Source organism: Silurus meridionalis, chromosome 11, assembly GCF_014805685.1.
Source record: "Silurus meridionalis isolate SWU-2019-XX chromosome 11, ASM1480568v1, whole genome shotgun sequence".
In the NCBI taxonomy this organism is placed as follows: domain Eukaryota; kingdom Metazoa; phylum Chordata; class Actinopteri; order Siluriformes; family Siluridae; genus Silurus; species Silurus meridionalis.
This window is the reverse complement of record NC_060894.1, coordinates 19,262,434-19,286,296: the sequence shown is the minus strand read 5'-3', so window position 1 is coordinate 19,286,296 and position 23,863 is coordinate 19,262,434. Positions and strand designations below refer to the sequence as shown.

General features: G+C 36.6%; 2 protein-coding genes across 5 annotated transcripts; both read right to left on the bottom strand.

Moving 5' to 3' along the window:
- Positions 1–2,500: 2,500 nt before the first annotated feature.
- On the bottom strand, positions 2,501–14,006 carry apbb1 (amyloid beta (A4) precursor protein-binding, family B, member 1 (Fe65)). Of its 3 annotated transcripts, XM_046861657.1 has the most exons (16): positions 13,878–13,990; positions 13,331–13,412; positions 11,740–12,557; positions 11,252–11,457; positions 10,987–11,040; positions 10,784–10,860; positions 10,585–10,645; positions 10,181–10,327; positions 9,959–10,086; positions 9,160–9,165; positions 8,676–8,790; positions 8,222–8,306; positions 7,583–7,663; positions 6,925–7,040; positions 6,645–6,821; positions 2,501–5,447 (listed from the first exon to the last, which is right to left on the bottom strand). In XM_046861657.1, exons 3-16 carry the CDS (start codon positions 12,536–12,538, stop codon positions 5,286–5,288), a joined length of 2,214 nt encoding a protein of 737 aa, XP_046717613.1. In that variant the 5' UTR covers positions 12,539–12,557; positions 13,331–13,412; positions 13,878–13,990; the 3' UTR covers positions 2,501–5,285. The 3 variants fall into 3 exon arrangements, with proteins under 3 accessions (XP_046717613.1, XP_046717614.1, XP_046717615.1); XM_046861658.1 differs by lacking the exon at positions 13,331–13,412 and having other exon boundaries at positions 13,878–14,006; XM_046861659.1 differs by lacking the exon at positions 9,160–9,165.
- A 941-nt stretch (positions 14,007–14,947) lies between these two features.
- On the bottom strand, positions 14,948–23,774 carry LOC124393503 (fibroblast growth factor receptor homolog 1-like). Of its 2 annotated transcripts, XM_046861392.1 has the most exons (12): positions 22,464–23,774; positions 20,213–20,336; positions 20,001–20,085; positions 19,777–19,927; positions 19,526–19,664; positions 19,347–19,445; positions 17,855–18,015; positions 17,628–17,765; positions 16,941–17,052; positions 16,704–16,803; positions 15,445–15,544; positions 14,948–15,259 (listed from the first exon to the last, which is right to left on the bottom strand). In XM_046861392.1, the coding sequence occupies exons 2-12, from the start codon at positions 20,304–20,306 to the stop codon at positions 15,188–15,190; spliced, it is 1,251 nt and encodes a 416-aa protein (XP_046717348.1). In that variant the 5' UTR covers positions 20,307–20,336; positions 22,464–23,774; the 3' UTR covers positions 14,948–15,187. The 2 variants fall into 2 exon arrangements, with proteins under 2 accessions (XP_046717348.1, XP_046717347.1); XM_046861391.1 differs by having other exon boundaries at positions 20,213–23,774.
- Between the last annotated feature and the right edge of the window lie 89 nt (positions 23,775–23,863).

The window sequence follows — 23,863 nt, the reverse complement described above, 5'->3', positions numbered from 1 at the left end:
ACAGTTTACTGCTTATCTGTTCATGTTCCAGGATATAAACTTAATATTTGAAAAAAAATATATCAAATTGAAAAAATGCAACAAATTATTTCATTGCAGACATGATCCTCCATGTATTGAATATTAAATATGCAAAGTTCATGCATACACCCCATGCATATGTAAGCAATCTGCCCAAGATATTAGAATGTTTTCACAGCAATCAATTCTACTATTCTAAAATGCATGTTATTTATCAGTCTACACACATGTGTAACCGAGCATCAAATGTGCCTTTATCATCATGTTTCTTCCAAATACCATTACTGATGCCATTAAATTGGACAACTATGTGCAAACTGTGCTTCAGTGCTTAATGTTTCATGAAAAAAAAAAAACTTGACAAGTAAACATCAGTATACACTCCTGGGTATAACAAAATGGGCCCAAAGCCCAGTATGGCAAAAATCTTAACAATGATTCACTGGTAAAAAAATATATATATTTTTAAACTAATCGATAAAGCCAGTGGTGGGTGGTCAGGGTCAGCAAAGCCTTCTCTGCTGGCCTAAACACTATCAGAAGCACTGACCTACATTTACAACCTAAATTCTAATATTTCTTCCATGAAATTGTATTAATTTATTCTTTTCATTTCGTAGTGTTTCTCTCTGCTGCACTGCTTCCAGTACGTGTATGTGGATGTTCGATTTTTAGTCCAATCAGATTTCAGCCTCTATGTGCTGCCATGTCAATCTAATCTACCCAGAGCCTTCATAGTCAGTACTGCTGGCTTTTTACCTTAGTCTCCTTAAGAAAAAGCTCTGTTTATTTAACCAATCAGATTTCATATTTGCCTCATAGGGCCAGAATCACATCAGCATTTTTCCATCCTCTGATTGGTTGGTCAGAGGGAAAATGTTACAGTCAAGTTTACTGGCAAAACACATCTGTAGCTCTGCACATATTAATACAGCTGAGTTAGACTTTTTTATGCCTACGGAGGAAGAGAAAATTATTACTTAAAAATGCATTTTAAAGAAAAGCTAGGTTGGCCAATTCCGAAGCTAGCTAGCTTGTCTCAAAGGGTTTGTTCTCCACTTCCAGACCAGTGAATACGAGCGGTACCACTGGCTAACAGCCTCTGAGGAGCGCTGCAAATTATGTATATGCAGATGATGTAGGTGCACAGTTGTGGTTGTAGTGTAGAGGTTTGAAATCTTTACTAAGTTTCTTGCTTTAGTAAAATGGTTTTCACCTTCTATATGTGAAATTCCTCTCTATAGTATTGATGGTTTCTATAATTGCGACGTGATAGTGGTGGTATTAAGAGGTGGATTAATTTGGGTAAGGTACCAAAGGCACTGCCTGCCACTGGATAACGCAATGTAGTATTTGGATCATTTCATTTAGATATTTCAGCCTTGTAAGTAATCTTGTGAACACATTTTGACATTTAAAGCATTTGGCTTCAAACAAATGAGAAAACTCAGTCATTTAACATAAAACTTTTCCATCAGCAGCATGATTTTCCCAGTTTCTAGATTTCCTTCTCAAACACTTCACTTTAGCACAAGACATTTTTGGATTTTTATACCTAAAATTATTGTGGGGTAAAAACCTTTTTCACAAAATATAGCAACATGGATCACGTGATGCATCAGAAAACTGATTCTACAGGCCTTTATCCTGTATGTAACCCAAACTCGGTTGTAAAGGTGGTGTGTATGTGTTATAAATGCTGGTTGGTTTCGAGTTATTCAGGGTGGAAATGTTCGAAAACGAGTGAACGCCATGGATTAAAATTTTCAGTTCGCTTCCAGTCTGAAGTCTGCATCTGCACTCACCCTGCGCCCTCTAGCAGCCACTTGGTGAAACTGCAATGCTGAGTGACCACTATAGGTAAAAGACTACAATATTATTCTCAAAGCTGGACATGGGCAATGATTTTTTTTTTCTTTTTACATCATTTGTGTAACACCTTATATATTTTCACTCTACTACTTTTAAGACATGCCTTTCCTGACTACAATGAAGCAAATACTTAAGTACAGGGAAATAAAACATTACATTTAAAAAATGAGTTAATAGTTCTTATAGAGTCAGTACATTTAATGCACGAGTACATTAAAAAGCCAATACTTTTGCTCATGTAGAAATGTACAAGGAGCACTTTAACTGGAATAGAATTCAAACAGGGTATTGATACGTTTACTGAAGCACAGCAATGGTAACAGCAGTGGTACTGTAGCTTGGTGGAATGAGGGATTGAACCCAAACCTTCTGTTTAGTAACCTAACGCCTTAACTACCGCAATACCACCTACCTCCTGCCTGTGATTACGACTTTATAGCAATCATCAATGCTATAGAAACATTAAGAACGAAGAATTGGTTTAATATGCTTTAGAAATTATTTGTGCATTATTTTTTGCAGTGCATGAGATTTAAGAGTCCTGCTGCAGATCCTAGGCCCGACATCACCTGTATTTTAAAACTTCATATCAGCACAGTCCAACACGGAGACAGACAGTAACTTTTATTTTTCAAGTGACACATCATATTAATATATATGTATATACAGAACATGACACCTAATTTACATGATAAGAAAAGCAATTCCAAAACAAGCGATAACAAAATGAGAAACGCTCTCCTTGGCACCGAACTTGTGCATCCTACAAATACTAAACACTTGAATAATATTTGCATATGACACAAGAAAATGCACTACGAGAGCACAAACCTATCCAGATAACTTGCGCACGGATGGCTTTATTATGCATAAAGAAATATAGTGTTGGCTGGCTGGTTAGGATGGCTTTCATTCATTCGTCAGTTTTAAAAAAAAAAAAAAAAAAAAAGGCAGAATTTCATAAAACTTATTAGTTAACTAACATTTACATTCCTTGAATAAGGTACAATACATAGGTTTTATTCCATGTTGTTACCAATCTCCATGACATAAGGTTATCTAGATCTACAGTCCCTTACATTTTATACAGGAAATGTCGAGACATGACCACATACACGTTTGTTTAGTGGAGCGACTGCACTGCAAGCGAAATGTGGCACGGCTGGGGGGGAAAAAATAAAAAAATAAAAAATTCTATTTTCATTCATTCATTCTTTAGCAGCTGAGCTAAAAGCTAAGGTTTACTGACAAGCAGACCAAACAGAAAATCTAAAAAAAAACAAAAAAAAAATCTGTGGATGAAGTGCAGTCTGCACAGCCTGTTCGCATTCAAGAGAAATGTGCTACTGGATATGGGTGCAATCTGCTACTATCACTATATTAGTTTATATACACAATAACATTCTCTGATTACTCACCGAATGTGATGTATGTGCACGGCCGACCCAAACAGCGAGGCGAGTCATGGTGAATTTTATATTACAAGGTGCATGAGATGGGGGGGGAGAGGGTGTCAGTGTTTATCCTGTATATACACATGACGGAACGGTGACGCACTGTCCTTTCAAGTGTGTACGAGAGATTTTTGTTCTAAAATTCACACGAGTCACAAATAAACCATTCGAGAACAGAACCTGCCATTATTGTACAAGACCAATGGAAAGCAAAGAGCTCCCTCTACCTGTACATTATTAGTCCTGCAACTACACACACACACACACACACACACACACACACACACACACACACACACACACACACACACACACACACACACACACACACACCATGCTTAAAGCATCCTTATAGATCATTTCGTCTCCAGATCAGACCTCACTAACTTGATGAAGGCAGAATTGTACACATTCAGAAACATGAGTCACAAATTTTTCAAAAAAAAAAAAAAAAAAGATACCACATAGTGGTGAGACCTCACGTCTAAAAATCAGAATTCCCACCCAGGAGGGAAATAAAACATAATACAACTAAATAAAAATAAAAGATCTACAAAAAGATCCGGTCACTAATGCCCGTTTAAGCTAGTTGAAATATCCAGGGGCTCTTCGTTGAGCCGGTTTCTTCTGGAAGACTATGATACAGTAATGCTATTGTAGAGTATATAAATAATCTGTTTAAATAATTCCAGTCAAACAAACCATTAAAAGCTAAAACTTATGATGCACTGATAAGATCACATCAGCATGTAGTCAGCTGCGTCATGTACAGTGTAGATTTATAGAATAGAGTCTTGTGTAGATTTAAAGTCTAACTCTTGTGTGAAGATTCACACATTTGGGGTGCTTTCACACTTGCTGTCTTTTAATCTAAACAATAAAAAAAAAACTAACCACTAGATGTGCACTTTGTGTGTTGATATGGAAACACATGACAGGTACACTATAACCACAAAGTCTATAACTCATACAGGTAAGGAACTAGCTTGCCAGCTTGATTTAATTGATTATTTTTTTAACATTTAAAAAATATCTACTGTTATTTCAAATATAAGATTTTTGAATCACAAGAACATGCTACTTGTGTGACTTCGCTGCATGCAGCCACAGTAAAAGTGGGATCACATCCCAAAAACAGTGAGTAATCTATGTTGGAAATCTCCATATATTGCTTCACTAACCAACTTCACCGGCATCTTTTTTCGTGTTTTTTTTTCCCTCGCAGGTGAGAGGTTGCATTAAAAATAAATGCTGGCTGCAACACTTTTTAAAGGCAGTGCAGATTGCGGACGCTTCCCATAAGATTATGTGCAGAACGTGTATGGGGTTGTGTATGGGAAAGAGAGCGAGTGTGAAAGCATCCCGACTACACACGCACAGGGTGTTTTGTTAACGGGAAAACGTAAAATATTTAAACATAATTTTATATTTTAAAAACCTGCGGCAACTGCAGTGTTACAGTACATACAGCACATTAGTAGGTATGTTGCCCGGTGCCAGTTTAGTGTTTTCTTTTAAAAGCGCGTGTAGTTGCACGTTATTTGTAAGATGTGAACACAACTTTGTGTCCATTGCGGTAACAAATTTTGGTCCTCCTTTTTTTTTTTTTTTTTTTTTTGAGACGGACACTGTATAATTCAAACCCCTCAAGAATCGGTAATGAAATGCAATACCATCTATCAAGAGCAGACTGTGAAGTAGTGATGTTATTAGTGTTGAAGTAATCATTGTGTAGAATTTGTTCGATATTTTGTTCGTTTCTAAATCAGGTCTTGTTCCAAAAGTCATACAACACACAACACAGAAATAGAGGGAAACCTGATATCAGAAGAGGCCAGGAAAAATTAAATGTGTGTTTTACGCTCGATTGAGATCTACAACTAACTGTGGTAGGAAGGGAGGTGTAAAATGAGAGCAACTGTAGGAGGACTCGGTTTCTCACGGTGTCTGGGCTCCAGATCTCTTGAATGTTCCCAGCAGGCTTTGCACTCCCTTCTTGACACTGGAGCCCACCCTGCGAGCAACCGAGTCAGCAGGGGGGCCAGGCAAACACGAGATACTGCTGGGAGGCCTGGCATCCAGACACTTCTGATACCTCAACTGGAACCAGACAAACACAGATATAAAATGGCAAATGCTGTTTATGCATGCAATAACATGCAGCCTCAAATCATTTATTAAAAGAAAATTCTGCAGAGAAGTCATTACCAGCACTAAATATTGGACTTGTCCTTTGGCAAAGCAAAATGAAATAGCCATAAATTGTTGAGCATGGCTTAAAATTACCCTCGTAATCTGCTCCAATCGCTTACATATACATACATATGGTTTTATGCTTTTAATTTCATTCTCATAACCATTAAAATTATTTGCAATGTGAAATTGCACACACAAGATTTTCCACTACTTTCAGTCAAATGTTATTAGCAGCATCCCTAAAATAATATTTATCAGAAATTAACTGCGTTTGTCGATAAGTCCACCTAAACAGAGTCACGTGAGAAAATAAATATATCAGAGATTAGGTGAGAAGTGAAAGACCTTCTACTAATGCATGACTGGCAAAAGGGAGGGGCTTCCAGGGGGTCTATACTAGAGGTTGACTGATTCATCAGTAGTTGATTGTTAGAACTATTGTCAAAAATCCATACCGAGATTTTTCCGGCTTGCTTGTGTTGGTGGAGTGGCTGAGAAGGTCTGCTGTCATTACAAGAGCGCCCTCTAGAGGTGAACCACTGACACAAAGTGCTGTTTGTTTTTTTACGCGAAGAAAGCATGGTGCACAGAGATAACCCTAACCCTAATTATATCATATAATAAATATATATTCATTATACAAGTATATTCATTAATTCATATATTTATTACATCTAGCACATTAATGATTCAGTACTGTTTTTTCATCTTTGTAATAAAGTTCAGTACTATTTTACATGGAGAGGTTTTTTTTTTAATCCAGTATTAATTTTTAAAAAATTATTGTTTTTTTTAAACTGCAAGTACGATCCAACCTAGCTATAGGTAAAATCCACTGGTTGACCTCTATTCTATTCAATAATAATACAATACACAATTTTTGTTTGAAATACAATAGTTTTGTGTATTTTTTAAATATGAAGCAACATATTTAAAATCTAGATTTCCTGAAAAATGTACAAAATTAGGCAGATCGGATTTTTTCGGTAATTGCGTACACTAACATGACCCCTGAATCCACTCCTCCACATGCACGCACACACACACGCACACACACACACACACCTTCATTAACAGTAGCAATTTGTTTCTTCTACTCACCATGCATGCAGCCTGCACGGCCTCACTCAGACTGGCAGCGTTGGGTTCGCACCAAAACATGTGGCAGATAAAATCTCCAGGGCCTTCAGCCATTATAAAAGCGAAGGTATGTACATCTTTCCCCACACCCATGAATGACAGGAAGCGAACACGACACTCCGATAGAACCTCCTCAGTCTGTATGCACACATGGAACAAAAAATGCAATTTCAGCCAGACTAAATAAATGCAACATTTTTATAAAAAAAAATAATTAGATTGTGTGTGCAATTACACTCACATCTGAAATAAGAATAGTAAGAGTGGCAGAGGCCACATTCACGGTCACAGGACTCCAATCTGCAATGTCTCTAGAGGAAAGCGCAGTCTCCAAGGCAGTATTAATTGTATCCATGCCTAGAGGGAGAACACACAGCAGAACAAAAAAAAGTTTTATGCAAAAGTTAAATATCCAGACTTAAATCGTACTGCTGAAAAATCCTAATGCTGATCAAAGGTGTCACACTCCAGTCCTGCAACCTCATTAACAAATGTGTTCCAGTGCATTCCTGAGGTCCACAGTATGCAGTGATATATATAAAACAACATGCAAATACAAAACCTGCATACAATCTTTCATATGCAGGCTTTAACATAGTGCTTTATTTAGTAACATAATATTTGAGTTACATTTTTTGTACACAGTGTATTTATAAAGCTCCTACAAAGTCACATCTCAGCCGAGTTTGAATTTGGAGTCTTAAAAGAGAAAAAAATAAATCTGTCAATGTCGAGTTTGAGTCCTGTAAATACCTCTCCCTCCCTAAATCATTTTCCTAAAATTTGCATTCCTGAAGAGAACAAAAAACACCAGTGTAAAATTTGGGCTTTCAATAGCAGCATTCAGATTCACACAGTAACGTCATTGAGGCCTTGAACAAGAGAAAAGTGTTCCTTACCTACTGGTTTGGCCACAGGTACATTACCGAGGTAGCGAACCTGGAAACGCTGGACCAACTCATTCTTTGGTGCTGGGAATTCTACGAGTTAAAAATGTAGACATCATGAGACTTGCTGCAACTATACAAAAAAATACTTTCCCCACATATAAACACTCACCAGCCACTTTAATAGAAATACCTGTACACCTGGTCATTCATACAATTCATGCAATTAAGCGATCAGAACTCAGTCACTATAAAAAGTGTTTACAGAATGGTACAAACAACAACAAAAATCGGGTCCTGTGGCCAGGTGAGAAAAAGCAGTCTGACAGGAAGACAAATGCAAGCCGAATCATCACTCTAAAATTTTGCTCAGCAGAAATTTATTTCTGAAAGCACAAGTTCAAACAATCTTGTATTCACTCCCGTCAGACGAAAACAAAAATCTGAGGCTATGTAGGGTCACAGCCTGGTCTTAATATAAGATCCAATTGGTTTACCAACAACCAACACAAGGCCAAAGTCGCTACTTTTTCCCCCATTCTGATGTGATCAAAGCTGATTGGTTGATTGCATGAATAAGCAGGTGTTTCCATCCAGTATGTCTTATATAGTACTGAATATTTGTTATGATTTTCCATTGATGTTACCTACCCTGAACCGGAATGTCCACTAGTTTGGAGGGATCGATATTGAGTCTATTTAGACTTGATTTTGAGGACTTCCTCTGTGCCATAATCTGGAACATATGCAAAGGACAAACACGTTTTTATAACATAAGCGATTCACTTTGCTAAATACATTTTAAAGTTGTAATTTCCTGCTTTATTTTAACATATATAACAAAAAAACCCAGAAAAAAATCATAATGCTTATTACTAGTAAGATAGATTACTAGATTAATTACTAAACTAGTATTACTAACACGTTCGGTATTTTTTTTTTATAAAATATTCAATGTTTTAACAACAGAAAACAGGCTGCTAAAAAGGGCACACATAAAATGCTTTTTTAGACAGACCCTATGTCAGTTACTATTTTTATGACCACAGACTGAACTCGCTAGGAAATGCGATCAGTGCTTGTTCCATAATAGAGAAATGTCAACCTTAGAGCAGATGTCGTGCATGCTGGTGGCAATGTTCTTGGCAGGAGTGTCGCACCGGAACACGTGACACTTCAAAACGTGGGTCAGCTTGTCTCGAGCCACGTAGGCAAAGTCCCTGCGGGTTAAACAGATATAACTAAGTGCTCACGTGCGTAAAAAGACACACAGATTTGGGTTGTGAGGATTAAGGATGACGAATGGCTTAAACATTAAAATGATGAAATGAAATGTTGAGCACTACAATGCCATACTACTTCTATTTCTAAACATAAGAAACCTGCGAAACATGAACACTATCAAACTACAGAGTGAAATGCACTATAAAATGTTAATGCTATTTCTATTACATCAACAGCAATTTATTCCACACAACCTAAATTTGTCATGAAAATGAGGCTGGTGGGGTGAAAAAAATAATAAATCAGCAGATCGCCATGACAACCACAAACATGGAAAATATGGCACAATAACGGCAATACACTACCTCTCCCTGAGTCCCAGATTGCAGCAGCATAAAGAGAAACCGAAACAAGTTTGAACAGCAAACAAATGAGGGAGCACAACAAAAGTCAACCTTACGCTAGCAAGTCAAATTAAAAAGATCATGCATGTCATTGAGCATTATGTCTAACAGAATATGCATTATCATATTACAAGAGAAATGTAATTTAAACTGGATCTAAAAAAGGTGGATTTAAAGTAAAGAAAAAAAAAAAAAAAAAAAAAAGCAGAGGTAAGGACTCGGGGGAAATCCCACATTTATCCAATTTGTAATAATTAAATATTATAACAATAATAATAATAATAATAATAATAAAGATGCATTAAAAAATTCACAAAAATTTCCATGAAAGAGATCTTAATCCTTAAGGTGTCTTAATATCGACACAGAAAGCACAGCTATAGGGGAGAGGAAGACTATCAGTGCCTTCATTGTGATATATGCCTTGCTGGAGAATAATTGCTCCTTCTTGTAAGGTTGCTCAACATCAGAATGTTGATTAAAACAAATAATAGCTTTAATGCACTTAAAAGAAGTTATGGGAAACGCTAGGGAGTAAAGTAGATAAACTGTTTGCATATTGCCAAAAAAAAAAAAAATGTTAAAAATGAATGAAAAAGTAAAAAAAATATCTAAACAGTTAAAAAACTGTAATGCTACAAATTGAATAGAAATGTAATAAATATGTACAATTCCTGGGACTGATTTAAGGACATGCAAAGGCCTTGAAGACATTCGATAAGTCCAGATCAACTCTTATCTCTTGGTTATTAGACCTCACCTGCCGTTGTCCCTGCCAACACCCCACACACGGATGCTGACTATAGGCTGTGAGTGAAGAAGGGTCTGTCCCAGAGGATCAATCAGGTTTAGCATCTCGTTCTCCAGCACCAGGAGCATGTCCTTACCCTGGAGAATACAATGACATCAACAACTTTCATTTATTCACTTCACTCAGTTTTTTCCTTTTTGCAGCAGACAGAAACGGTGCACACACACAAACCTCTCCCCAGATGCCGGCCGTGTCGTGTAGGTTGTGTTTGTGATAGGAGAGCTGCCTGATGCAGTTATTGACGGCAATGCTGCTCTTGCCGGGTGCCATCTCTTCCTCCGATATCTCCACCCAGCCCAGAGATCGCACAGCAAAACACTACAAAACACACACACACCAAAGAACAGATTATAACTGACGACACCGCAAGTGCTATGAAACAATCCGAAACAAGATCGTTATTAAAACTCAAGCTGACTAGTATTGTGATCAATTTTAAAACATTTTTCAATAACAAACTTTTAACTTCCTTTTTTTTAAAATCAGGTATCCTCTTGATTAAAGGAAGGAACGCTAAAGCTTTGGAAGCAGCTATTCTAACATACAAATAAGAGAAAAGTGCTTATAAACACCACCTTAGCCTCTCCATCGGTGCTGTAGGAACTTGTTTTTTCTTCTCCCTCTGAATTAGTACAACTGGGAATAAACCGAGAAAACGCATTTGAACGAAACTGTATAAAGAGCAAGAATATATTACAGATCTACAGCTAAATTGTACAGACACTACAGTGCAATCGCTCGTACTACACCTCTAAAAGCTTAAATAGGTTATACCTAAGGTTGATGGAGGCATATCGCAGAGTAGCCCCCTCAAATTCCTTTAGACTCTGATCGGAAGTTACATCTTCCTCCTTTAATATAATTTAAAAAAAAGCAGAAAAACATCTCAGGCTTCAAAGTAAATACAGCGTAAAAGTGCGCAGCACAAAAATAGACCGTAAACCACACCAAGCTGAAATAAGAAGCACCACACCCACCTTCCACAAGTCATCGTTGAACCTGTTTTGACGAGGGACACCGTTCCATGTAACCTAAAATCAGAAGTAAAGTTTTCAAGCTTTTAAGATACGCAGATTAGATCGGAAAGAACTATTAAGGCTGTCTAACTGTCTAGCAAAAGTAAGAGAATAAGCTAAAGAAAAAATAATGTATAGTATAACATAAGTAGGTATAATATAAAAGTGCTATGAAGTGGAACGTATAATATAAAAATGCTACACTTAAATAGGCTGCTGCTTGTACCTGTGGTTCCTCAGAGGGTGTAATTGCAGGGGAGGTACTGGATGGTCTCTCTGGCACTGCTCCCTCTTCCATCGGAGACGGTGGCTCCCACTGCGTGGTGCCTGTTGGAATGTGCCAGTAGTAGGTGCCAGAGGTGTCCCGCACCCGCATCCACCCGGCTGGCAGGTCTGTGTCTGTCTCAAATGCACTGCGATCCCAGTAAGACTCTAATAATCACAACAAGAGGTGATGGGACAGCGACGACGACCAAAAAAAAAAAGAATGCACAGAAATTGTTACAGGAGGTCAGAACTAAGCAGCCGGCTTCAAGCCCGATTTCTGCACAACATTGTGGAGAATCCGTTTACCACTAGTCTGTTACAATCTCCATATCAAACTATTTTTATATCAAACACTTAACTAAAGTTTTAAACCAGCAGTGTCCATGAAACAGGCGAATCTAAACAGGGTTTAAAATTAAACTCTATCAAGACTAGAGCCTGTGTTACCTGTATCTCCATCTGGAGTGCTGGTGGCCGTGCTCCCCTGAGACAGAGACATACAGCTGGAGTCCTCATCACTGGGAGCACCATTCTTGCTGAACAGTAAACATCTGTCCTTGCTCCCACCTTCACCGCTTTTCCCAGACTCAGTGGTGCTCTGCGCCTCGGAGGAATCCGTGTCTTTCTCTCCACCGCTGGCAGGTAGGCTTTCTTCCTCCTCGTCCTCGTCCTCATCTTCGTCTTGCTCTTTGCTCTTGGGAGTCTCAGACGTATCGATCAGCAGAGGTTCATTAGCAGTGTTCCTGATGTCTACATCAGAGCAAAGGACCTTCAGGTTCTTATTGTTCTCCACGTCGTGATCTTGCTCGTCAAGCATATGGTTCTGGTTTGGGTTCGCATCTGGATTCTCGTTTTCTGTCAGATTAAGGTTCTGGTCCGGATTTCTGTTCAGGTCCTGCTGCTCCGCCACTTTGCGCAACTGGTTCTGACCTTCCTTCATCCACTTGGTGTTGCTCCCAGAGATGGAGTGACCTTGCTCATTTTCTTGATTCCTTGCCCGCTCGTCCTCGCGGTGAGACACGTCATCGTCCCGGCCACCCATGTTACCGGTGAGGAGCTGTGACGAGGTGGTGCTGGCGTAGATATGGCGGCTCTTGGAAGATGATGTGGATGAGCCTTTGGTTTTGCCTTTAAGACCTAGATCTGTGTCCAGGAGAGAACGGTGCGGAGAGCGTAGATCAAGGCTCACTGAAGAGGGTACACACGTGTTCTCATTAACCAGGTCTGACGTGCTCTCCAAAGACATGGCACGGAACTGGACACTTCTGAAAAGGGTTGTTGGAAGAAACGTTTATAAAAAGTTCAAAGGAAAACTAACAATATTAAATCAACAAGGACTTGACTAATAAACTGTGTGTGGCAGAGCAACAGTTCAGTGACCCAGTCAATCTAAAATTTTATGAAATTCAAGATGTTGATTTGCCTTATTCGGGAAACGACATACATTATATGGACAAAAGCATTGGAATGCCTGAAATTTTCTGCCATACGTGTTTCTTCTCCAAACTGTTTACACAAAGCTGGAGGCAAACAATTGTACAGGACGTCTTTGAAAGCGGTATATTAAAATTTTGCGTTGAACCTGTAAACACAATCCTGTTCCAACATGGCAATGCCCCTGTGCACAAAGCGAGCTCCATGAAGATCTGGTTCACATAATTTGGAGAGGAAGATCTTCATAGCTCGCTATAGAGCTCTGATTTCATCCCAACACCTTCGGGATGAATTGGAACACTGACTGCACACCAGGTCTCCTCACCTCACCTACATCACTACCTGACTTTACTAACACCCTTTTGGCTGATAAACACAAATTCCCAAATAATATTGCTCTTACCTTATAGTTAATAGTAGGATGAATAAATAAAACGGTGTCATTAGTGTGTCATTACTCTGAATCAGATGCCTTCACTGTACATATTTACAGGGACAGTCATAAAATAAGCTTACATTTCCTAAGCTACATTATATAGCATTTAATAATTGCTGGTCATTATAATATTACATGATCATGAACTGGATTAAAATGACTGCATACCTGCTTTATAACGAGGCCTTGAAGTAAATGGTGGTCTATGAAATGTGTGGGAGTTTTCTCACGACTTACAGCTCACCAAATCCTTAAACATGATACGAAATAATAGGAATTATGGTGGATATACATTTAGTTAATTTACATTTGTGTGTGTGTGTGTGTGTGTGTGTGTGTGTGTGTGTGTGTGTGTGTGTGTGTGTGTCTGCAATATCACGGAGCACCATGCTAGCGTGGGCCGTCCCGTTAGCTGCGCATTTACCATTAGCCTAGCTCCTCGGTTTCAGCCTTAAAACGGCAATATAAAACAAGCTCAAAATGTCAAAACGCTATTCCACATGTCTCTCTCGAGTTACATTCATTTAATAAATAAAATTAAATGATATCCGGGCCTCACTGTGATCGAGCTAATTCCCCACCTAGCCGACGCTAACCACTTCATCCTCCATGATCTTGACTGTGGAGATGCGCTCTCCTCAACCCAAACACAACCTTCAGGCCAATATAAATGACAATTTTAATACAAAAAAGATCTCAATCTATATCAGCTTACCTTTCTTTTACAAACTATTCATCGATATCCACCATGTAGGTTCTGACTAAACCACAAAAATCTCCACCCTCCACAGTTACAGCCGCTGCTTCTCCGGTGTAGCGTAGGGGTGGGAGTCGACACCGTAAGGAACCGATTCCTCAGTTCTTACGTCATCCCACACGTCAGAGTAACACTTTGGGCGGTAAAACAATGATCGGGAAAGGTGGTGCATTTTCGCTTTATTTTAATATTTTCATTATTTTTTTTTTCAACACACCATACACCACTTTCTCTTAGTGATAATGGACATTTCTTTAAAAGCTTCTGATATTTCTAGACCAGTAATCCTTTATACCACAGGGTGGAGCTGAAAATCTGCACAGAAAGTACTTTAGCCTACATGTAAACTGTTTCTAAAGTTTAATCCTAGTGCACTTTTATAGTTAAGGAGTTATCTAAAAACATTTAGGTTCTTGAAAAATCTTTATAAACATGCCTTATAAATTAATAGTAAAAACATACGACTCTGTAAGACATAAATTCAAGTATATAACATGTGCTGTGTCGATTAGCATCACACGTGTTGACCCCTGACATGAAAATGATCGTAATAATGTATATTTAATAATTTACTATACAGAGAAAATGATATGATACAGTAGCCCCTAAACGATCCCATTCCCACATTAAATCACTAACGATTAAAATTCTTTTGGCAAAATTATCCTGAACATCAAATCACCATGTGAATTAAATTATCCACACATCGGTGTAAAAATCATGCCATTATTTGTACACTCACGTCGCTTTTGATAGCAAATGATTTATAATTGCTGTATCTATACATTTTAATCACTGCTATTTTAAATTATTTGTGAGATTATTACAGTCTAAATTATATTTACAGCTATACTGTATACATGTTGCTGTATGTATTATGCATCTTTTGTATATGGACCACTAAATATATGCTCAACAAGCAAAATTCCTAAAAATTTTTAATTACAATTTTACCAGTTTCTGCAGCGCAGCTCCATTCAGCTTCATTACATTTATTAGTAAATACATTTTCGAATGCAACAAAGCTAATACAGCAATATAGTAATAATGGTTTTATTAACAGCCACATGAGCTTTGTTTCAGAAGCTAGTAGTCATTGTACATGGTTTTGCATGATTATAATTATTAACTCTCAAAATTATTAAATATATTGTTTGTATACATTAAAATTACACAAATCATGAGTGATATATAATCTGTATATTATACAGATGTCAGAAATATATTGTTTATATATATAAACAATATATTTCTGACATTAAAGTCAGTTATGATAATTTATCCCCATCTTTAGACTCCACTTGTACAATTACAGGGCTGCTGTCCATATTCACATAGTCCTGAAAAAATACACAAACAATAAGTTTATAATAAGTAATTAGAAATTAGTTTAATATTTTCCTATTATTACTGTATATTCCTAACACAAACATTCCTAACATAAAAACAAATTTTCTTTTCAAAACACAGCAGAAACATTCAGAAAAATCTTTATACTGGAGCCGGGGAACTGCAGAGCACTTACGCGATCATTTTCCAGAATGTTCTCCAGACTTTTGACAATAGCCATAAAGGAAGGTCTCATTAAGTAGGGCTCCTGCCAACAGTCTCTCATCATTTCCAGCCTGCAGTAAACATTTTTCCTTATATTGAGTATTCATACAATATTTTTGTAAGTATAAAAATAAGCTCTTGTATAAATTCTATGATAAATATAAAGTCTTAATAGTGAGTATGTACTGATTTTCACTAAAAATATGATATTTATTGGGGTCTTCATTAGGAACACTTGTACATTCATGTCGTTATCTAATCAGCCAATCATGTGGCAGCAATCAGTGCATAAAATCATACAGATGCAGGTCAAGAGCTTCGGTTCATGTTCGCATCAACTGGATTCAAACTAAAAAGGTCCTAGGTGGTGTGAGGAGGCTCGATGCAAAGCTAAAGTTATTTGATGTAATAGAAATAATAAAATGGAAAGGCTAGACATTCCTGAAGTAGCACCAGAGTCGGATTTTTGAGAAGGCTGGATTCAACATTTTGTTTTACCTTTCCACACTGTGTTCCAGAGGCAGGGATATTATATATATACAGGCATGTTTTTGAAGAAACGGGAGAACATGAAAACCGATATACACATGAGTAGAACATGCAATTTATATATATATATATATATATATATATATATATATATATATATATATATATATATATATATATATATATATAAATTGCATGTTCTACTCATGTGTATATCGGTTTTCATGTTCTCCCGTTTCTTCAAAAACATGCCTGTAGGTGGATTAACTTCTCTGAAATGCACTAAGGGGTGTCTGTGTGTTTGTGTGCATGTGTGAATAATGTTCCATGTGTGTATGAACTGGTGTCACGCATCAACTTCTTCTTTATAACCTGTGTTCTTGTATCGACTCCAGATTCAGAAGTTATTGAACATTATTTTAAAAAGTAATGGATATTGATATGGATACAGCCACTGCAATAATGTTAGATAAGGTTTATATAAAGGGTTTTATTTTAGCACCGTATCATTGAGTTTTTTAACCAAACCCTACAAAAGATATTCTCTCTGTCGGAAATAGTTGCAAGTATACAAAGAGAAATGAGGGTCCCAGGGGTTGATGTCAACACTTTCTATCATGGAAACAATATAATCCACCCACAGACAACAGAAAAAAAAACAAACGACGGTTATGATTCCACTCCGTATTGTAGATTGTTTGAATCTGAAATGAGACAGAAAGTCTAACCACAGATTCTCACATTTCTGGTCTGCATCCTGCAGGCTCTTGGGTTCGGTGGCCAGCACATACATGACTAACAACTTCCTCAGACGTTTTCAAGTTGGGGTAGGGTACAGTGCCTAAAAAGGATTAACAAAGGCATAAACTTAATAGTAGAGATACAAAGTTGTTGAGAAAACGTTTTACGTTTATATAAAAACGTTTATCTAAGCAGACTAATCTTCTTTTAGATTAGATCTTAATTCATCCCACTTACCAAATGTTTGCATCTCCCAGATTATGATTCCAAAGGCCCAGACGTCTCCTTCAAATCCGTAGAAGTCATATTTAAAATATTCTGGAGGGTACCATCTACAGGGAATTCGCTTCTGCATGGAAACACATGAATGTAAATGTGAGTAAGCCACCACACTGAGGGACTTGAGGATGGGCACAGTGGGACATATTTCAATATGCTGGTGTAAGAAACGACTTGTATGATATCCTTTACTAATTTCAAGTTAGATTAGCATTGACTCCAGTAGCCGAAAGAGTCTGCGAGGCAACACAGAAAACTGGGATGCCAAACTGTTGCTTTAAATACAAACTATATATATATATATATATAAAGATTCTAAAATTAGGTACTCTGGAATACTGGGAATTATTTAATAAACAAATTGTATATACACAAATGTTTATTTTAAATGTGTTTCCCATTTTTTTCTATTTAAGAAATCAAACAACAAGCAAAATTCACATTCAGATAAAAGTTTGTCTACAGCTTGTAAAAAAACCCCAATAATAAATGTCTTAATTATTTTCATTTTTAAACCTTTTAACAGCAGCTGTCACTCGTATTTTTTATCCTTGAAACATGTCTTACTTTCAGTATGTTCAGTCTACATAATTAAAAATCACTGCCTTTGTCCTTCTACTTAAAAACAATTTAAAAAAGCCTTACATTGACTTTCGTCTTGCAGTTTCTTGACAGGCCCCGGTCCTTCGCTATTTCTCTGGCCATTCCGAACTCAGCCACTTTTATTTCATGGGGAAATCTGTGCACCAATATATTCCGCAGTGCCAGGTTGCAATGCAGTATCTTATGATTACATAACAAGTCAATGTCACACTATAATCACTCAAATGACAAAAAACTATTGAGAAGAAAAAAAATAGAAGTTCAAGTACCATTTTGGAGTGCAAATGATCCAAGGCTTGTGCTATGTGATAAAGTGCAATAGTGAAGAGGTGCTGTAGCTCATTTTCTCTGCGCAGTTTTTCTTTATTCGCTTTGAGGAAGGAGCGTAGACTGCCGTGTTCTACATGTTCCATAATTAACATATAGGGCACTTAAACATAAACAAACAAATATTTACAACAAGTAACAGAGAAAGCATATGAATGTGCACATAAAAAAGAATCATTATTTCAGGAAAATTAAATAAATCCTAAAATTACACAAGTCAACTCAGAATAAAGAAATACATTAAAATTTAATTATTATTATTTTTACTTTGCCAGTTTATTTTTGAAATTTCTACAACTATTTTTTAATATACTGGAAGTTTGTATTGGGAAAATTTAATTTAATTATACAATGAATTAAAGCATTTAATTAATTAATACAAAAAAAGCTGAATTTGAAATATTAGAATGAAAATAAAATGAAAAAAAAGGGTTACCAAGAAGATGCTTTCAAGTGAGACAGAAATGCTTATTGTTTAATTACTAAAATATTGTGCACTGCTAAAAAAAAAAATAATAATAATAAAAATAAATAAAAAAATAAAAATAATAATAATAATAATATTAATAATAATAATACTCTGTAGTTTAAATTTTAAAATAAGTTTAACAATAATTAAAAATGTATATTATTAGAAAATTATATCCGTGTAACTGGAATGTGCATGTAAAAAATATAAATTCAGAGATTCTAAAAACAAAAAACTAAACGGAGGCTGGGAAAAATTTTGAATGCAGAAAAAACTGATTGGAAATTATGGATAACAGTTTTGTTTTTAGGAAACTTAAAGAATTAAAAATTGTGTTTTAGTGTGTTTTTTATAATGTTAAATCGGAAGTTGAGCTTTATGTCATAATGACACTGCATTAAGCTTTTCTCGGTTATAACATGATATAATCATGCAGAGCATAAACCCAAACCAGGGATTATTGATTTTAGGGTTTTTGTTGTGAGTGAATGTACATTATATGGACACAAGTATTGGGACACCTGACTTTTCCAGCCATATGTGGTTCCTACTCACACAGTTACAACAAAGCTGGAGGCACACAATTGCATAGGATGTCTTTAAATGTTCCACTTCAACTAGGAGTCCCAGTGCACAAAGCCAGCTCCATGAAGATACGCTTTACATGATTTGGCGTGGAAGATCTCCTGCTATAGAGCTCTGACCCCACCCCTACTGAACATCTTTAAGATAAATTGGAATGCTGACTGCACCCAAGGCCTCCTCACCTTACCTACATCAGTACCCTTGTGGCAGAATCTCCACAAGCACACTTCAAAATCTAGTGGAACATCTTCCCAGAAGAATGATGGTTATTATAGGACTAAATGTGAAAAGGGATTTTAAAAAGCATGTGGTCAGGTGTCCACAAACGTGTGTCAATATAGAGTGTGACAGATAATATGACAGGAAAGGTGACATCATACCATCTGTGATATTCCAGTCCACAAGCTGTAGCAGGTTCCTGTGTGTGCTCAAATTCTGCATGATCATAATCTCATTTCTGACCTGCTCAGGTTTAGTGACTAAAGATAAAAAAAAAAATGATAAAACCGTACATACCCACAAGATTCTTGTTGAACTCAAGAAATAGTCAAAACTTTACCCTTTTTGTAGATCTTGCAGGTGAACATGGTGTGGCCTTTGATTGCTCCACGTGCCATTTTTGCATTATACAGCTCTCCTTCTCTTCCGTCTTTGATCAGCTGACGCATGGTGAGATCAGCTGTGTTAAATGAGGAATTCTGTGCAATATGGTGTAGTAAAGTATAGCAATTACATCTCTCTTGAAGGCAAACAATGTTTTTATTTCGGATATGTTGTGAATACTTATACAAATATCCAGAGAGATCTTACAGCTGACTTCATGCTCTGCATGTTAAATTCAGAGGCTGAAACGTGGTTTGGTTCCACTGTAATGACTTGTTCAGGCCCAGAGCTTTGTGTTAAAGCAGCCGTTTCAGCAGCCTGCTGCAGTCTCCTAATGCTGCGCCTCAACATTTGAAACCTAGAGGAGTTATATGATGATATTAAGCCGTGTAGGTTTCCGATTTAAAAGCGTTAAATTATACGGCAGTCACCTTTTTAACCATGTCAAGGCCATCATGATGATCAGAAGCATTGAAACACACACAGCTATGATTAGGTAAAGCAGCAAGGTCTCATCTGAAAATCAAGATTGAAAACTATTGCTCAGTAGGAGATTATTACACGTCAGCTTTTATTTTCATTAATACATCCCAAGTCCTACAGATTACACACAAAGCTGTAACTTCTACATGTTCCCTCTTACCATATGATTCTTCACACCTTAAGAAGGCTTTTGTTGTGCTTGTGTGTGCCGGTGTTGTAAAGACAGGTGTTGGTGTTGAATAGTTTGACTCCATGCCTTGATGCCTTGATGTAGGTTTATACAACTGAAATAACAAGGACATGTTGCATGTCAAAACGTAGACGTCACACACACACACGGGTTTTCTTGCTAAACGGTTTCCACAAAGAAGCACAGAATTGTTTCGGACTAAGTTGCCCAAAGAAGGGGCCCACGGGCCAAAGCTGGCCTGGGAAGGCCTTTGATTTGACTTGATCTAACATGCCATATAGAAAGAAAGAAAAGATGAAAAAAATCCATTTCGGAAAACGAGGACACGCTTCATTTCTTTTATTAGAGGTCACTGAATATCTGTATTAGGCATTGGATTTTATTGTACAATACATAACTTTCTAACATTGAAAATAAAACTTGTGTTAAATAAATACATTTATTTCTAAATCATCAATTAGCGGATTTATGTCAACTTTAATTTTAATACAATGTTTGCTATAATGCAACATTTAATTTTCCAATCAACGTTGGCATATCTTGACTAGGATGTCTTTGTATGCTGTATAGTTACGATTTTCTTTAGTTCAATGGAACTAAGAGGACAAGACCTGTTTCTGAATGACAGCACAACACCCTGACGTCAACCCCACTAAAGACTTTTATTAAGGCTTTTGTGGAATGAGCACAAGTCTTTACAAGCTCAAAGCAGAATCTAGTAGAAAAACAAAGGAAGAAGAAACTAAATGTGCAACAAGATGTTCCAAAAAAATATAGCCAGGGATCTACAACCTTTAAGCACCATTAAATACTGTATTTTACAATTCTGGCAGATTATGCTATATTAGAAGAGTTGACTATATTGCTTTGGTGATTACAACGTTGTACTAAATAGTAAAATATAACAAACCATTTACCTAATTCAACCAAGATCACATCATCACCAGGACGTATCGTTTAATTCTATCATTCACGTGTTTACTGTAAACATGCATTACATTATAAATGATGTAAATATTAATCACAGTAACTAGCAACTGGGATATCTATAGCCTAATGTACATTCACAATGTAAGATTCAGTAAAATTCAAAGCTAATTCTAAAATATTTGTTTTTATTTGGCCTAGAATATTTCAAGCATCTCAGAATATTTACTGTGCTTTTTAAAGGATTGCATGTCTGTTGGTAAAGTCATCGCCGGCAGAACTCAGAATTGCGTTAATACAGTAAATTCTCTAAGGTATTATAGTTGTGTAATATAATTAAATGTCCTGTCTGGAATTCTATACTTGTGCAAATGTCAAATTGTCTTCCAAGCTTAATCTCAAATAATTCAGATTTGTTGTCACATAAAAAAGTGCAAACGTGTGTAAACATAATGCGCAATAATTTTTAGAAAAAGAGTAAAGAAACATCCACAGATGTGTAGCACATTGCATTACATGCCACATTCATAAGTGTTCCCAAATCTTTACACATGGTTTTACAGACAAATGTACAGCTGCAAGACTTGCTTTCTTCCTTCCTAGGTTCACGTCTCCCACCCCAAACTGCCCCACGCTCCCTCCAGTCCTCAACCACTGCTCGACTGGTCCCTGAAACTCACAAGCAAAAGGACATGATTCCAGACTCTTCTCTGTTCTAGAACCGAGACGATGGAACGAACTTCAAACAAAACAACTGAGGCCTAAACAATGCCTAAAGACCTGCATCTCCAGAGGTTCTTAATTAGCAATTTATAATGAAGGATTACGCTTTCAAAATATTTTCTTTGTCCTAATGAACCAGTATGAGAACGTGTTTATTGAAGGATTAAAAGGGAATCCACCAAATGCCATATATGTAAATGTGAATTCATGTCAAAATCAATATTGTGACATGCTTAATTTGTAAACTATGCAAAATAGGAATGTTAATACTGCTTCTGTGTAAAGAGAATGATTAAATAAATAATGGCACAAATCCAAACTTGGGTATTTTGCTATGTAACTGCCAAACAAACAACAATCTTTTACAGACAGACAGACAGACAGACAGACAGACAGACAGTCAGACAGATGTGGGACAGGTAAACAAGCTAAAGTTGATGAAGTTTCTCAGTTCAACATATATCATCATCAACAAATGAATGAACCATTACATTCAGAAAAGTAAAAAAAGAAAAAGGTTTAAAGAACAAAACCCGCAGGTACAAATAGATAAGAAGAGAGAAGAAACTACCTGTGAAGGTCACATCGCGCCTGCTATCATGTCCCTCCATTCTTTTGTTTCAACTAGTTTGGTTTCACAATTGTAGCTGTTTTTTATAAACGGAAATAAAGGCGTTACTTTCCTTTTGTGTGGTACGTATATCTAAAGTGCTCTGTATGCAACAATCAAAAACTACGCAGGTCATCAATGCTTCAAAGCCCACTGATTTTCTTTCTTTGTGGTTTCCTGTCAGGGAACTCACTTAACTATTTGAATGATCAAACCTAAAAGCATTAACTAAGCAGAAAATACAATGTTCTTTTAGACCACAATAAGCTAAATCCAAATCTGATGAAGGTGGGCATTAGGGGAAAGAAAGTCTTCTCTATTAATAAAAAATTAAAAAACAAGAGCATGGTCACCCCTCCAAAAAAAAAAATGGTGGTCTGTAATATTGGATAATTTTTCATAAAATGTGTTCAAACCTACAAGTAGAAATCGGAAAGTGGTAGCTTAGAAGATAAGATGTTGGACTACTGATCAGAAGGTCATGGGCTCAAACCGCAGCACCATCAATCTGCCACTGCTGGGCCCCAGAGCAAGGCCCTCAATCCCTCAGCTATAAACCTGATATAACTGTAAGTCACTCTGCAAAAAAGAATTCGGCCAAATACTGCAAATGTAACATAACTAAAATTAACATCTTAACAAGCGGAAATGTGTCGAATTTCTTAAATTTCTTGAAAAAAAAATTACACCAGTTTGTGTACAAACCTCAAGTTTAAATATTATGTGTTGGTCAGTTTAAGCATTTGTCTAGAAAGCAGATGAGAAGAGTTTTAATCATCTTCTAATGGAAAAAAAGGGGTGATCTAAGGTGCCATTTTTTGCCGGGTCAAATTATTCTTTTGTCTTTACATTCAAAACTTCAAAGTTAAATACATCTAATGACTGGCTTTGTTTTCTTCCTCAGGATTCTTCTCCAAAACACAATAAAAATGCACGGTTACTTCTTAAAAAAATAAAAATAAAAATAAAAAAAGATGCAAATCCATCACATCATATACACATTACTGCTGACTGCTGGTCCCCTGAATCGAGTCAGATTATGTCGGGATCCTCAACACGTCCTTACACCCACTCCAACACTGCTTTAATTCGTACTAAATGTTTAATATTTTATATTCAGGTACACGTACTTGAAAAAAAAAAGGCTATGTACAATTTGCCAAATGATTTGATTTTGGACACATTATGCATTAAATTAAATCACATTTAGTGTAAAATAAATGAAAATAAGCTTTTTTTTAATTTTTAAAAGATCGTTTCAGTAGTAGATTAAAACAATAAAATGACGATCTCAGAAGGAAGAGAAAGTATAACTCATGATTAAAATCATACAATCGGCACCCTCATGCAGTTTAGCACTA